At 45.3% G+C, this 14,017-nt stretch overlaps 1 protein-coding gene across 4 annotated transcripts in view; it reads right to left on the bottom strand.

The window, feature by feature from the left end:
* Positions 1–504: 504 nt before the first annotated feature.
* The window catches only part of C12H1orf141 (chromosome 12 C1orf141 homolog), a 63,031-nt gene continuing 49,518 nt past the window's right edge, over positions 505–14,017 (bottom strand). For all 4 annotated transcript variants that reach the window (XM_033917045.1, XM_033917046.1, XM_033917049.1 and 1 more), the window contains 2 exons: positions 8,911–9,097; positions 505–2,117 (listed from right to left, as the gene is read on the bottom strand). In XM_033917045.1, coding sequence (XP_033772936.1) covers positions 999–2,117; positions 8,911–9,097 — 1,306 coding nt within the window. In that variant the 3' untranslated portion in view covers positions 505–998. The remainder of the gene's footprint in view (positions 2,118–8,910; positions 9,098–14,017) is intronic.

Below are 14,017 nucleotides of genomic sequence, written 5' to 3'. Positions count from 1 at the left end.
AGGCACTCTCTAAAGTTGAAAGGGGATAGATTCCGTACAAATGTAAGGAAGTTCTTCTTCACCCAGAGAGTGGTAGACAACTGGAACACTCTGCCGGAGTCTGTTATAGGGGAAAACACCCTCCAGGGATTCAAGACAAAGTTGGACAAGTTCCTACTAAACTGGAACGTACGTAGGTGAGGCTGGACTCATTTAGAGCACTGGTCTTTGACCTGGGGGCTGCCGCGTGAGTGGACTGCTGGGCACGATGGACCACTGGTCTGACCCAGCAGCAGCAATTCTTATGTTCTTATGGTTAGAGAAGGGGAAAGTAAAAAATGAAACTAAAATAAAAAAATCTATATAGAGGACACTCTCTAAAGTTAAAAGGAATGTAAGGAAGTTCTTCTTCACCCAGAGAGTGGTAGAAAACTGGAACGCTATTCCGGAGGCTGTTATAGGGGAAAACAGCCTCCAGGGATTCAAGACAAGTTAGACAAGTTCTCGCTGAACCAGAATGTACGCAGATAAGGCTAGACTCAGGGCACTGGTGTTTGACCTAAGGGCCCCGCATGAGTGGACTGCTGGGCACGATGGACCACTGGTCTAACCCAACAGCAGCAATTCTTATGTTCTTATGGTTAGGGAAGGGGAAAGTAAAAAATGAAACTAAAATAAAAAAATCTATATAGATAATCAATAAAAGACAAAGAACATTCCATTCAAAGACATCTAGAAAAGTGCAAAGATATGTGATGTGAGAAAATCTGCAAGGTCTTGTGTGTTAAGATCTGTTATAAAAACAAAATAGAAACTTTACATAAAAGTATACATGATACTATAACAACAACACTGTAACCTGTCCATTGCAGTTTATACTACACTTTTCAGCAGGTTAAGAAGACTTTGAGAGCACGAATAGTTCATTAAATTTAGTAGTTCCAATGTCGAAGATTCTATTTAGCCTCCTGTAAATAAGTTTTGGATAATAGTGCTTTGTGTTTTACAACTTATAATTTTCATTGTTCAATATCATTTTCATTTACTTCTTCTAATTCATAAACAATGCCATGTGCTGTAGGAATATTAATAATAGGACGAGACCTAATACTGAAAGTTCCAGCTGCTGCAGCCTTGGATGCTGTGGCTTCCTGCATCTGTGTAGCTTTGTTATCCAGCTGTGTTTGTGGATCTTGCATTGGTGATGGCTTGTTGGACCTGCAGTTTTGCTGAGGGTCTTGTCCATTTGTGATGTCTAAGTACAGTTCCTTGTCATCTAATTTTGTATCAGTTGGCGTTTCCTCAGTGAAGTCGGCCTGCTGAGATGATATGGATTTAACTGTTGTTTCTTTGTAGTCCTCATAAATCAGAGACCTGGTCATCCCAGATATGTTGCTGCTTTCTACATTTCCTGAAGGAACTACTTTCACCGAGTCTTCCTGTTGCGAGTGCGGACTTTGTAACTTAGAGTCATTCAAAGCAATGTCCTTTCTAGGGAAAATATTTTTTTTATATCCAGGGGCTGAAAGTGGTTTTGCTATGGATACATATTCCCATTTTACCATTTCATCCAAACTACTATTTGTGTGAAAACATGAACATGTACATGTAACAGGCTGACAAAGAGAAACGCAGTGAGTTTTAGATTTTAGAGTTGATTTCAAATGAATAGCAGGGTTTATTCCATGTAGTATCAAACCATAGCTAGTAGGCTCATGCTTTCTCCCTGGGAAACTAATAGATTTTGAGGTCAGCTTGTTAACAGGCACTTCAGTCTCCAGTGCACTCTTAGAAATACTCAGTATTGGGGAAGGCTTGAATTGTAAGATTTCACTTGTGTCATTAGCAGCTAAAATATGAATGCTGATATTTTGTTTGGATGAAATTTTTGTTTGCTTTTCATTTTTCTTCAGATATAGATTACAAGATTGGTTTTGCCTTCTTTCAAGTAAAGCTCTTGCATACTCTAAGCTGTTTTGGATGACGGGACTTGCTTTTCTATATATGGCATGTTTTTCCCTCTTTTCTGAGAGACTGTCACAAGAGGCTGGATCTGTAACCGAGGTTGACTGTGTCTTTTTGAGAAACCTGCAGCTGAACTTGTCGTTATAGATGATAGGATATGTTTCATTTACACTCTAAGAAAACAAAAGAACACATGTTTTAGTTGTAGCTACCTGTTTATCAAATGCACAACAATAAAACTTCTTTTAAGGCTATGAGCAAAAATATCAAAATGTAATAGCAATACCAGAAGATTTAAGGTTTAATAATAAATTAAAATTATGGAAATGGAGAGTACCTGCTCTAGAAATTAGAAGCACAGAGCTCTTCATCTTTTTCATGCGATTGTGCATACTTTTGAAGATATATCACTTATTTGCTAATATTGTGGCAGGGAAAATCCTGAGAACATAGGATTGCACAAGGTAAAGCAGATTTTGAAGGAAGTAAGCCCTGCCCTACTAAAGATACCTAGGATTAGCTGGCCACTGCCAAGCCCTAGAGCATTTAAAGCTAGTCAACTTTGTTCAGGGCAGTCACAGGAGAAAGGGTTTTCTTCTACATAAGCCTATTCACCCTGATGTTACTTGTATGCAAAGGAAGTTCCAGAAAGCTCTCAGAAAAGGGCTAGTGTAGGGAGAATGGCACAATGTGCAAGCCAGCTGGCAGTTCTCCCAAAGGTCTCAGCTCTAGAGACCCACAGCCAATCAGGAAGTCAGCCACACCTGGTAGGGCAATTAAACAGCTAGAGTCTCTGAGAGATGGGAGCTGCATAGATCACTTAGACAGAGGGAAATTAGCCTAATAAGGAGGCTTGAGGAGTCCAGATTAGAGAATGACACAGGGAAAAAATCTGTCCCTGTCCCATCCCTGGAAGCTCGGTCCCTGTCTCTGCCCCATTCCCATAAACCATCTGATCCTATCTGCACAAACCTCGAATAGTTTTATATTGAACATATTTTATTAAAGTATAAAAAGAAACAATATTCTGTAGAATTGCCATTTTATAAATCACAAATAATACAGAGCAAGGATCAACAAAACCCCTGTCTCCCCTCTCTTCCCCCTCACAAATATCCTCTCCATTATTGAGAAAACTGAATAAGCCAAATTATTACAGAACTAGTGTTTAAGCCTGTTACATTAACGGGTGCTAGAATAGATGTGTAGACTTTTAGCACAATGGGGCGCTGAGGCGTTTCTTTCTTTCTCCCTGCCCCCATTCTTTCTTTCTTTCTGTCTGTCTCTCTCCCTGGCCCCCTGTCTGTCTTTCTTTCTGTTCCTTCTCCCTTCCTTTTACCTCCCATGTCTAGCAGTACCCCTTCCCTGCTCCCCCTGTCCAGCAGTAGCACTTCTCCCTTCCTTTTACCTCTTCCTTGTCTAGTAGTACCCTTTCCCTGCTCCCCCTGTCCAGCAATAGCCCTTCTCCCTTCCTTTTACCTCCCCCCTCTCCAGTAGTACCCCTTCCCCCCTATCCAGCAGTAACCCCTCTTCCTTCCTTTTACCTACCCATATTCAGGCTCCCATGTCCCCTTTTACCTTCCCTATTTCCACCTTTTTCTCCCCATCCAGCATCATTCCATCTTCTCTCTCTCTCTCTGCTATCCCATCCAGCATGCTGCTGTCTCTGTCTTCCCCTCCATCAAGAATCACTCCATCTTTCTCTATATATTTCTTCCCTCATCCATCACCAACTTATTTGTCAATCCCTTGTATCCCTTCCCCCTCATCCAAAATGGCTCCCTTTGTCTCTGTTTCCCCTTTCCAACATCCAGTGTCATCCTTTTACAACATTTCAAGTTCAGTGACAGAGCAGCAGTAGTATCAGCTGTAAAAAGAAAGTCCACTTGCTGCAACTGGAAGTGCCCCTTTCCCCCTTCTCAGTTCCTTCAGCAGTACTGCTCCCAGCGATCATTTTTGCCGCTTCACTCGAGCCCGCTATCCCGGTGCAGCAGTAACTGCACCCTCTGCCCAGGTTTCTGCAGCGCCTGCACCCGGGTGCCCACACCACCCTCCACTTTCTCTCCCCCTATTACCCAGATCCCTGGGCCCTCTCCTCCCCCTCCCGTTTCCAGGGTGCCTGCAGCACCCCCTTCTGTCCAGTTCTCCCCAACGCTCGCACCCTTTCCTTTTATAAGGGGGTGAAGCATACAGACGTCGGCATGTACCCGGGCTCCATGCGCCCCCACCCCTCCCTGCAGAGCTACCCCGGTGCCGCCCAGTACCCCGACTACGGAGGCTACCACAGCCTGGACTTGGACCCCGCCTCGGTATCCCCGGCCTGGCTCTCCCCCATAGCGCTTCCTGGGAAGAGTGGGGTCAAACAAACTATAGTGCGGGAGCAGCCGCTCTCAACCCATCCCCCGGGCCCACCGTGGGTTACAGCCCGGTAGTCGAGTACCCGACCCTTTACCTGCTCTTCCTGGTCTGCCCCAAATAAAGAGAGAGAGGGAGCAATCTGCAATCAAAAAAACCTACTGAGGATTGTGGCCGGCTGTAGCGAACCTCGCAGGCGCTAAACACCTCGGTAGCACGTTCTCTCTGACGCGATCCGGTGCGTCAGAGGGAACATGCTACTGAGGTGCAGAGCAGCCAGCGAGGTTCGCTACAGCCGGCCACGATCCTCAGTAGGCTTTTGCAGACAGAAGAGCCCTTCGGTGGACTGGATGGAGGACTGCCGCTCGATGCCTGGAGGAGCTGGAGAGCAGGGAGGTCCGTGCTAGCTGCCAGTAGCGCGCATGCGCACTCCTGTGGCCACAGACCTACAGATCATGGAAGCACGCAGTTCAGAGTGCGCATGCGGGGCTAGGGTTTTATTATATAGGATGCTACATAGAAAAATCAAGCTAACAGAATACTTCAGTCATCCATGGCAGGAATAGTGTTAGGGGAGGGCAACTTCCCCCTGGTTAGAGAGAGCCCTAAGACAGCTAGAAGCCAAAGAAGCACAGCCTGGGCTTTGCAGTCCCCAGTTATGTCTAACACCAGCTCTAGCAGGTTACATATTTCAAATCTGATATATTCTAATCACAAAATAAGAACATAAGAATAGCCTTACTGGGCCAGACCAATGGTCCATCAAGCCCAGAAGCCCATTCTCAAGGTGGCCAATCCAGGTTACTAGTACCTCGCCAAAACCCAAGGAGTAGCAGTATTTCATGTTACTGATCCAGGGCAAGCAGTGGCTTCCCTCATGTCTATCTCAATAAAAAACTATAGACTTTTCCTCCAGGAACCTTTCTTAAAACCAGCTATGCTATCTGCACATCCTCTGGTCATTTTATTCTTCACATCACATTGGTCTCAGGCTCTGGTTTCTGTTTCCGTCTGTATACTCTTAACTCTTGCTAGGGTCTTTTGACCATTTGATATGTCTTCTTTCTTCATACTCACCATTCATCTTCCATCTCTGTATAGGTTTTTCCACCCATTTTCAGCCAGCATCTCCCTTCTCTGTCTCCTATACTTCCCTTTCTAATATTTCTCTTGTGTCCATCTCCCTGCCTTCATCACCTCACCATTCTATGATCCCCCCTCCTCCTGTGTACAATATCACTCCTCTATATCCCTATGCCCTGCCTGTCTAGCATCTTCCTTCTGCATTTTAATTCTCTCCCATGTCTAGCCATCTTCTCTTTGTGTCCATATACCCTCCCATGTCTAGCATTACCCTTCTGTGTCCATATACTACCCCCATGCAGATGCAGCATTCCCCTATTTGTCCTTATGCTCCCATTCATGCCCACTATCTTCCCTCTTTTTGTATATCTCCCTGTGTCCAGCTTCTCTCCTCTCTTACTCCCTTACACCAATGTGTTTCACACTCTATTTCCTTCCTCCCTCTGCAATGTTCAATATTTCACTCACTCTTCCTTCACCACCTTGGTTCAACTTTTCTCTTTCCCTTTCCTTCTCTCTTTTCCTCCCTGCAGATCCTGCATCTCTACCCCTTCCCATGGGTCCAACACCTCTATCCCCTCCCTTCAGCACCCAGATCTCTCTTCCCTTCAGCTCCAGCTGGTCCATGCCCAGCAGCCCAAGCAACTCCCTTCCTCCTTCGCGGGTGCAACAACAGTCCCCCCTTACGAGTCCAGCAGCCCCCCTCCCTCTCATGGGTCCAACCCCCCCCCCCCCGTCCTCCCGATGGCTGGCGGCAAAATAAACACTACATCTCTCTTGGCTGGGTCAGCCCCTGTGGGCCTACCAGTCTGTTGGATGCTTCCTGCACACTGCTCTGACCGGAACCTTCTTACCACCGAATCCCTCCTTCCGATGTAACTTCCTGCCGGCAGGTGGTAAACAAGAACAGTGGTAAAGGAGGCCAACAGCAGACATCTTTCAATGCCCACCTGAGGAAGCTAGAGCGTAGAGGAAAATGGAAAAGTAGCTAAATCCTCGTTTGGATTACCTGCTCCAGGCAGCCCTCAGTTGGAAAGCTTCAAGATGAGTAGGCATTAGCCCTATGCCAATCTCACCACACCGCAGGCCAACAAAGCTGTATGTCAACCTCTGAGCTGGAAAGCCAAGGAAAGGGCTACTGACTAACTAAAGAGTAGAACAAAGATCCACCTCCGTGATCCCAAGATCATCAAGCCCAGGAAAAGTCCTGTACCCCGGCAGTCAGCCTCTGCCAAACAGGGCACAAGCAAGGAAAAAATTCAAGACACTGGAGCAGTGGTGTACCTAGCATATGCGACACCTGGGGCCCATCATTTTTTTTTACACCCCCCCCATCTGTATGAAAAACATGATTTCTAGTAACATTCCACACGTCACACAAGAGTGTACCTAGGAAAAGGCAATGAGCAGTACATCAATACACCCATTGTAAAACTAAACAAGCCGGTCAATCCTAACAGAAAACCATGTCTTTTCGAACACACAGAACACAGAAAACACCTTCACCTAGTATGGAATATGTAATCACAAACGAACCCCTCCCCCTTTTACAGACTGTAGTGTGGTTTTTAGCTACGGTGGTAACAGCTCAGATACTCATAGAATTCTGAGCATCAGAGCCATCACCACCATGGCCAACGCTAAAATACGCTCTACAGTTTTGTAAAAGGGGAGATAAAATAGAAATATGTAGACAAAGGTTAAACTGAAGAACCAAGAAGCTGGACTCTGCATACAATGCAACACCACAAAAACAGCGATGAATCTCCCCTGAAGCAAAAAAATAAATAAATGTAACTTTTTTTCTACCTTGTCTTCTCTGGTTTCTGCTTTTCTCATCTTCTTCTCACTCTCTTCCTTTCATCTACTGTCTACCCTCTCTCTGCCCCTTCTATATGGCATCTTCTCTCCTTCTATTCCCTTTCCAGAAATTTTATGCCTACCCCTTCCATCTCTACCTTCACCCCCATTGGTCTGGCATTCATCTTCTTCCCTTTCCTCCTCCAATGGTCTGGCATCTCTCTCTTCTCCCCTCTCCCACGCCCCCGTGGTCTGGCATTTCACTCTCTACTCTCCCTTCTCCCCCACTTTCATCAGCATCTGCCCCCTTTCTTTCTTTCCAACCCAATTCCATGCAGTATCTGCATCCTTTCTCTCCCTCCACCACCCTTCCATACCACCCTGACCCCCTTTCTCATCCTTCACCACCTTTCCATAACACCCTGACCCCTTTTCTCACCCTTCACCACCCTTCCATACCACCCTGACCCCCTTTTTCTCACCCTTCACCATCCTTCCATACCACTCTGACTCCATTTTTTCTCCTTCTACCACCCTGCTATGCTCCTTTCTCTCTCCATCCAAACCAGCAAGGTCCCGTGATGACTGCTTCTGCTTCCGGAAGATATAAGTGACGTCAGAGGGGGTGGGCCGGCAGACACAGGGAGTTGTGGCAATGTTCCATGATGACTGCAGCTGCTGGTCCACCCCCTCAGATGTCACTTACCTCTTCCAGAGCAGAGCCGGCAGATGCAGTCATCGTGGGACCTTCCGGCACTTTAGCGCGGCTGACGACTCTTCTCTGGAATAAGTACGGCAGCTGCACTGAGGTGATGTTTAGAGCAGCGCGGGAGGTTCCGGACCCGGCCGGCTATGCACCCCCCCTTGGGCTGGCCCCTGGGGTGGTCCACACCCTCCACCCCACCCTTGGTACACCATTCACCAGAGAACTGTCCATATGAGAGGCAATCACCCAAGTTCTCCCAAGAAGACAGGTTTAAGCTGAAAGAAAAATTGCACTGGGGTAGCTCCTGAAGCAGTCAATTGAACTATTGCTGCTTATTCTCTCCCACCTCAGCTTCCCCCAAGGAAGATCTTATCTTGACATTCAAAGCTCCAGCAGTTAACTCTTGTCCTCATTGGTCCTGTAAACATAGCCAGGTCAACATGCTCTAGGTCTGTACCTCATTTAAAGCAACCCAATCTGATGCTGAATTTGGTGCACTGATGTTATCATAAGATAACCCTGAAGGAAGCAGAAGGCCCATGTCGGTTGCCACCAATGTCAGCAGTTCATGAAGAGTTTTTCCATCCAAACTCAAAGAGACATGAGAGCTGAGTAAACACTGCAACGCTAGACAAAACTGTCAATTGGTTCTGATTCTGGAGAAGATACGTCAAAGCAAACCTTGACCTCTGTTTTTCTCTTCCCCATGTTAATAAAATTTCCAAAAGTTTAAGCAGCACAGCTCAGGGAGTCAGCATCCTACTGTCAGCCAGCTTGACTCCATTGAGGTTTTTAAAAGATAAATCACAGTAAGTTCTGGGCAAACGGTGGAGTTAATTAAATGTAAATGTTTGCAACAGGCAGCATAAAAAAATTCCAGGCCATGTGCAAATATTTAGTGAATGAACATAGTTCATATACATTTTTTATACACATGGCTCTGCATTTCAGGAAAATACTAGCATATCGCTGAAAAACAAGAATATCATCAGCAAGAAATCTTGAACAAATATGAATCTTACCAGATTAGGAGAATTTGTCCTATGCTTTTTAATACTTAATATTTTGACATCTGATTTCTTAATTTCATCCTCTAGGCTCAAAGATACAAAATCTGCCTTATCTTCTGAAGCAGTATCAGAAGGATGTAAGGTTATCTTCAAACATTCTTTCTTATGATCAGAGCTGTCTTGTTTACAGCAAAGTTTTCTAGAAAAGAAAAATAACTCAATGTGTTTGAGGCTTTTGCATCTGTCCTAGTTATTTTGCAGTGCTGATTATGAAGTACATATTGTACATGCAGATCTCTCTCATGTACATCCATTAGAGATATTTTTGAACTGCAAACCTGAGAACTGGTAATGAAGACTGAGAACCAATGGAACCAGATAGCTTTGAGACGGTTCTGCCAGCTCATACCAATCCTAGCCAATTTGCTACTCGGTATCCTCACCCATTCAGAAATGACAGCCACTCACAACCAGCCTGGCTGTTAGTCAATCCCTTCTCATAATGCCTGCCTCCCTCCCCGTCAGCTGCATACTCTTTCTATAAGATAGCAAACAAAATTGTCAACCCCTGCCTCTCATCTTGCTTCTGCAGCTAGAGCAGCTGATTGCTTTCTGAGCCACATTCCTCTTGGAAGACTGAACTATGAGGTGTATTAACTCCCATATTCTACTTGAGACTATGAACCTGGTGGTGTATTAACTCACATATTGTTTGTGCAAGAGTTTGAAAACAACCTGGAAGTTCAGGCACAGAGTAGCTCATGTTCTCTTGAGAGTCATGCGACAGTGGCAAGTGGTGAATCAGTCTTTGGCTTTAATTCCTCTTCAGAACTTCAGCCAGCAGGTTGAATGAGAACCTGAAGCAGGCTGGGAAATATTTAACCTAATCTAGTTACTGTATTATAATCTGCCAAATCTCTATACAAGTCTAAAGGTGGCTTACATAAAAAAGCACTTTACATACAAACTCCCCACTGTATGTAGAAATGAAAGATGTCACCAATACAATTTTCAGCAAAAGAAAAAGCCTCAGTCTCACTGGTGAGGGAAACCCACTCTACCATCCACACATCATAGGCAGAAAAAACTGTCGCTGCATAAAAATTGTATGCTACAGAAAAAGCCCTTTGTGTTCAAAATAAATGTAGACACTAACGTGCAATGTCCAACAACCAGCAGCCTATAACCGTTTCATAGCGACTAGTGCTACTTCTTCAGGGCAATCCTTGTCATCATAACTGTTCAACACTTCGAAGCGCTGCTCCACTGCGTTCTTTTTTTTAGTTTGTTACATAAAAAAAGGCTAGCAATTTCTCTGAATTCACAATTTAAGAGAAAAACAATTAGGCGATTCCTTAACATCCTAATGTTAAAGTTTACATTAAATCAATCATTTTTAAAAGAGTTGCTAAATAGAGAGGTTTTCAATGCTTTTTGGAAGGAAAAATAAGAAGATTGTTGTCTTATGTTACATGGCAGCTTATATGATTGTGTCTCTAGAACATGCTTATGTTTAATTCCTTGTTGTGACTGCTTAAAATGGGATGAATTTTGATTCTAATAAATATCTCAAACACAACCCCACACAGAACAAACGAACCTGCTCAGCAACGCTACAAGACTTAAACATACATACACCCAACCATCCACAGCAGGAGAAACACTCAATCAAACAGAAAACAAAAAAAGAAGTGGAGAAAAAGCCTCAGTTTAGTTTCATTTGGCAAAAAACTCCACTTCACATACACTCCTACACAAACAAACCGGTAGGGTGAAGAAAGCACTGTAATAGCTTGCAAAGTCAATGTTCAAAAGCACCAGAGGTACATAACCCCACACGTGAAAAAAATGTGGCTACGGGGCCGAAAGGCACAGTGATCCGAAATCATAGTATTAGGCCAAAAAAAACCACTTAGCTGCCAAAGTCCATCAGATATGTCTCAATCCAGCGTAGTAACACAGCAGCTAGAGTACCCAACGGGGAATCTCCCGTTTCGCCAGTTCTTGCTGCGTCAGGAGTATCCACACGGTTTCATCTGCCAGTCCATGGATCCTTCGGTGCTCCTCTAGTACACAGTTCTTCAACCGCCGGTCCGCGGACCGGTGACGGTCCGCAAAAAATTTCTGCCGGTCCTCGCAGGGCCGGCGAGATCAAGACGGCACTTAAATTTCCTGCCGGCTGCGGTTCCTCCCGACTAATGTTCCTCCCAGCCTCAGGCGATCAAGATAGGCTGCCAACGTCGGGGCCTTCCCTCTCTGAGTCTCGCCTGTTCGGAAACAGGAAGTTGAAACAAAATAGGCGGGACTCAGAGAGTGAAGGTCCCGACGTCAGCAGCGTGTCTTGATCGCCACCCCTGCTGAGTTGCTGAAAAGGGCCACGGGGAAGTTGCGATTAGACCGGAGAGAGCTGCAGATTCAGGTGCAGGTGGAGGGAGATGGTCAGCGTGTGCGAACAAGATCCTGGAGAGCCTTCACAGTGGCTGTCTCCCCTCCCACCAGCTCTCCAATTTGCCAGGGAAGTGATTTACCGGCAACTTCCTGCAGGCAAGTACCGAGAGCTGCTGGAAGGGGAGGAAGCCACTGTAGGAGGCTGGGAAGGTCTGGAAAAGGGAGAGCTGTTACTGGACTTGAAGGGAGTTAGAAGGAGAGATGCTGCTGGGAGGGGAGGAGGGAAAGGTATGGGAAGAGAGTTAATGTTGGATAGAGGGAGGAGGGAAGGGAGAAGAAGGAGAGATGCTGCTGGGAGGGGAGGAGGGAAAGAGATGGGAAGAGAGTTACTGTTGGATAGAGGGAGGAGGGAAGGGAGAAGAAGGAGAGATGCTGCTGAGAGGGAGGAGGGAAAGGGATGGGAAGAGAGTTAATGTTGGATAGAGGGAGGAGGGAAGGGAGAAGGAAAAAAAGGAAGGAGGGTAGGGAGAAAGAAAAAAGGAAGGAAACAGCTGGCAGGGAGATTACAGGAGGGGAAGGGGGTCAGGGTGGAATGGAGAGATCAGATGAGAGAAAGGGGAGAGAGAGGAATGAGAAAGTAGAGAGACATTGATGCTGGAAAGGGGGTCAGCAGAGAAATGAGAGAGGGATAAAGATGCTAGATCTGGTGTAGGAGAGATAAAAATGAAGAAGGCAGTGAAGCTGGAATGAATGATGTAAAAAGGAGAGAGGAGGATGGACAAGGAAGAGGGGCATAGAAAGAAGTCAGATACATATGGAAGGGGGAGCGGGCAGACATTGGATGGAACGGGCAGATGCTGGAAGGAAAAGAGTGAAAAGAAGATGAAAGCAGAAACCAGAGACAACAAAAGATAGAAAAAAATAATTTTATTTCTATTTTGTCATTAGTATATCAGATTTGAATTATATATCCTGCTAGAGACATAACTGGAGACTGCAGTATTCTGTTAGCATGATATTTCTATGCAGCATTCTATAATAACTTGGCTTGTTCAGTTTTCTTGATAGTAGAGGGGATATATGTGAAGGGGAAGAAAGACAGGGGTTTTGTTGGTCCGTGCTCTGTATATTTGTATTTATAAAATCACAATTGTTCAGAATATTGTTTCTTTTTATACTTTAATAAAATATGTTCAATATAAAATCATAATTGCGGCTTGTGCAGATGGGATCAGATGGTTTGCGGGGACCGAGCTCGCGGAGATGGGGCGTAAACGGGGTTTTTAAATTTTAGTCCTAGTAGTTTGCCGGTCCACAAAATAATTCTTTTATTTCTGCCGGTCCACGGGTGTAAAAAGGTTGAAGAACACTGCTCTAGTACACCCACCACGTCATGAATCACAAAAAAAGGTGCAGGAAAAGTAGTAAAGCACACACGCTGAAAAAGCAGCACAAACTCCTCCCCTTGCTGACATCCACCAATCCAGTAACCTTCAGGATCCAAAGAAAGCCTCCCACTCAATCCGGGCATTCAGTCCATCAGGCTGCACCGATTTTAACAGATAGATCCACCTTTGCTCCTTCTGCCACAGAAGACGTCTCCAGTTACCACGGCGAGTGGAATAAATCACCTGCTCAATCACCGCCGCACATTGCAAAGACGGCTTCATTGACTTGTCGACCAGTACTCACAAGTCTATTTCCTGGGGGCCTCTCCAAGTACTGCACCAGACATCCTGTATTCATGTATAAGATTTTTCTTACCAACATGCATCACCTTACACTTATCCATGTTAAACCTCATTTGCCATGTCGCAGCCCATTTCTCGAGCGTGTTTATGTCACATTGCAGGTCTTCACAATCCTTCTGCGTCCTCACTACTCTGAATAACTTTGTATCGTCTGCAAATTTAATCACCTCGCTCATCGTACCAATTTCCAGGTCGTTTATAAATATGTTGAAGAGCATGGGTCCAAGCACCAAACCCTGCGGCACTCCACTCGTGACGCTTTTCCAGTCTGAGTATTGTCCATTTACCCCCACTATGTTTCCCATCTGCCAACAAATTTTTAATCCACGTGAGTATTTCACCCTTGATTCCATGGCTCGCAATTTTTTGAAGTAGTCGTTCATGCGGGACCTTGTCGAACACCTTCTGAAAATCCAGATATACAATGTCGACCGGGTCACCCTTGTCTATCTGCCTGTTTACTCCCTCGAAGAAGTGCAGCAAGTTCATCAAGCAAGATCTTCCTTTGCTGAAGCCATGCTGGCTGGTCCTCATTAGATTGTGTCCGTCTAGGTTTTCAAGATTTCCCCAATGAATATGCATGAGATCTATTTCCATGCACTGCTTTCAATGCATATTCATTGGGGAAATCCTGAAAACCCGACTGGATTGCAGCCCTTGAGGACCAACTGACACCTATGGTCTAGGTGATCAATGATGTGGTCCTTTATCAGCGCCTCTACCATCTTTCCCGGTACTGAGATCAGACTCACCGGTCTGTAGTTTCCCGGTTCTCCCCTCGAACCTTTCTTGAAGATCGGCGTAACATTCGCCACTTTCCAGTATTCCAGAATCCTTCCCGATTTGATCGACAGATTGGCTTTTAGTTGGAGTAGTTCAGCTATAGCCCCTTTCAGTTCCTTGATTACCTTCAGATGGATGCCATCCGGTCCTGGGGATTTATCAATTTTAAGCCTATCAATCTGCCTGCATACCTCTAC

The sequence above is a fragment of the Geotrypetes seraphini genome, chromosome 12 (assembly GCF_902459505.1).
Source record: "Geotrypetes seraphini chromosome 12, aGeoSer1.1, whole genome shotgun sequence".
Taxonomy (NCBI): domain Eukaryota; kingdom Metazoa; phylum Chordata; class Amphibia; order Gymnophiona; family Dermophiidae; genus Geotrypetes; species Geotrypetes seraphini.
This window is presented reverse-complemented; position numbering and strand designations above follow the sequence as displayed.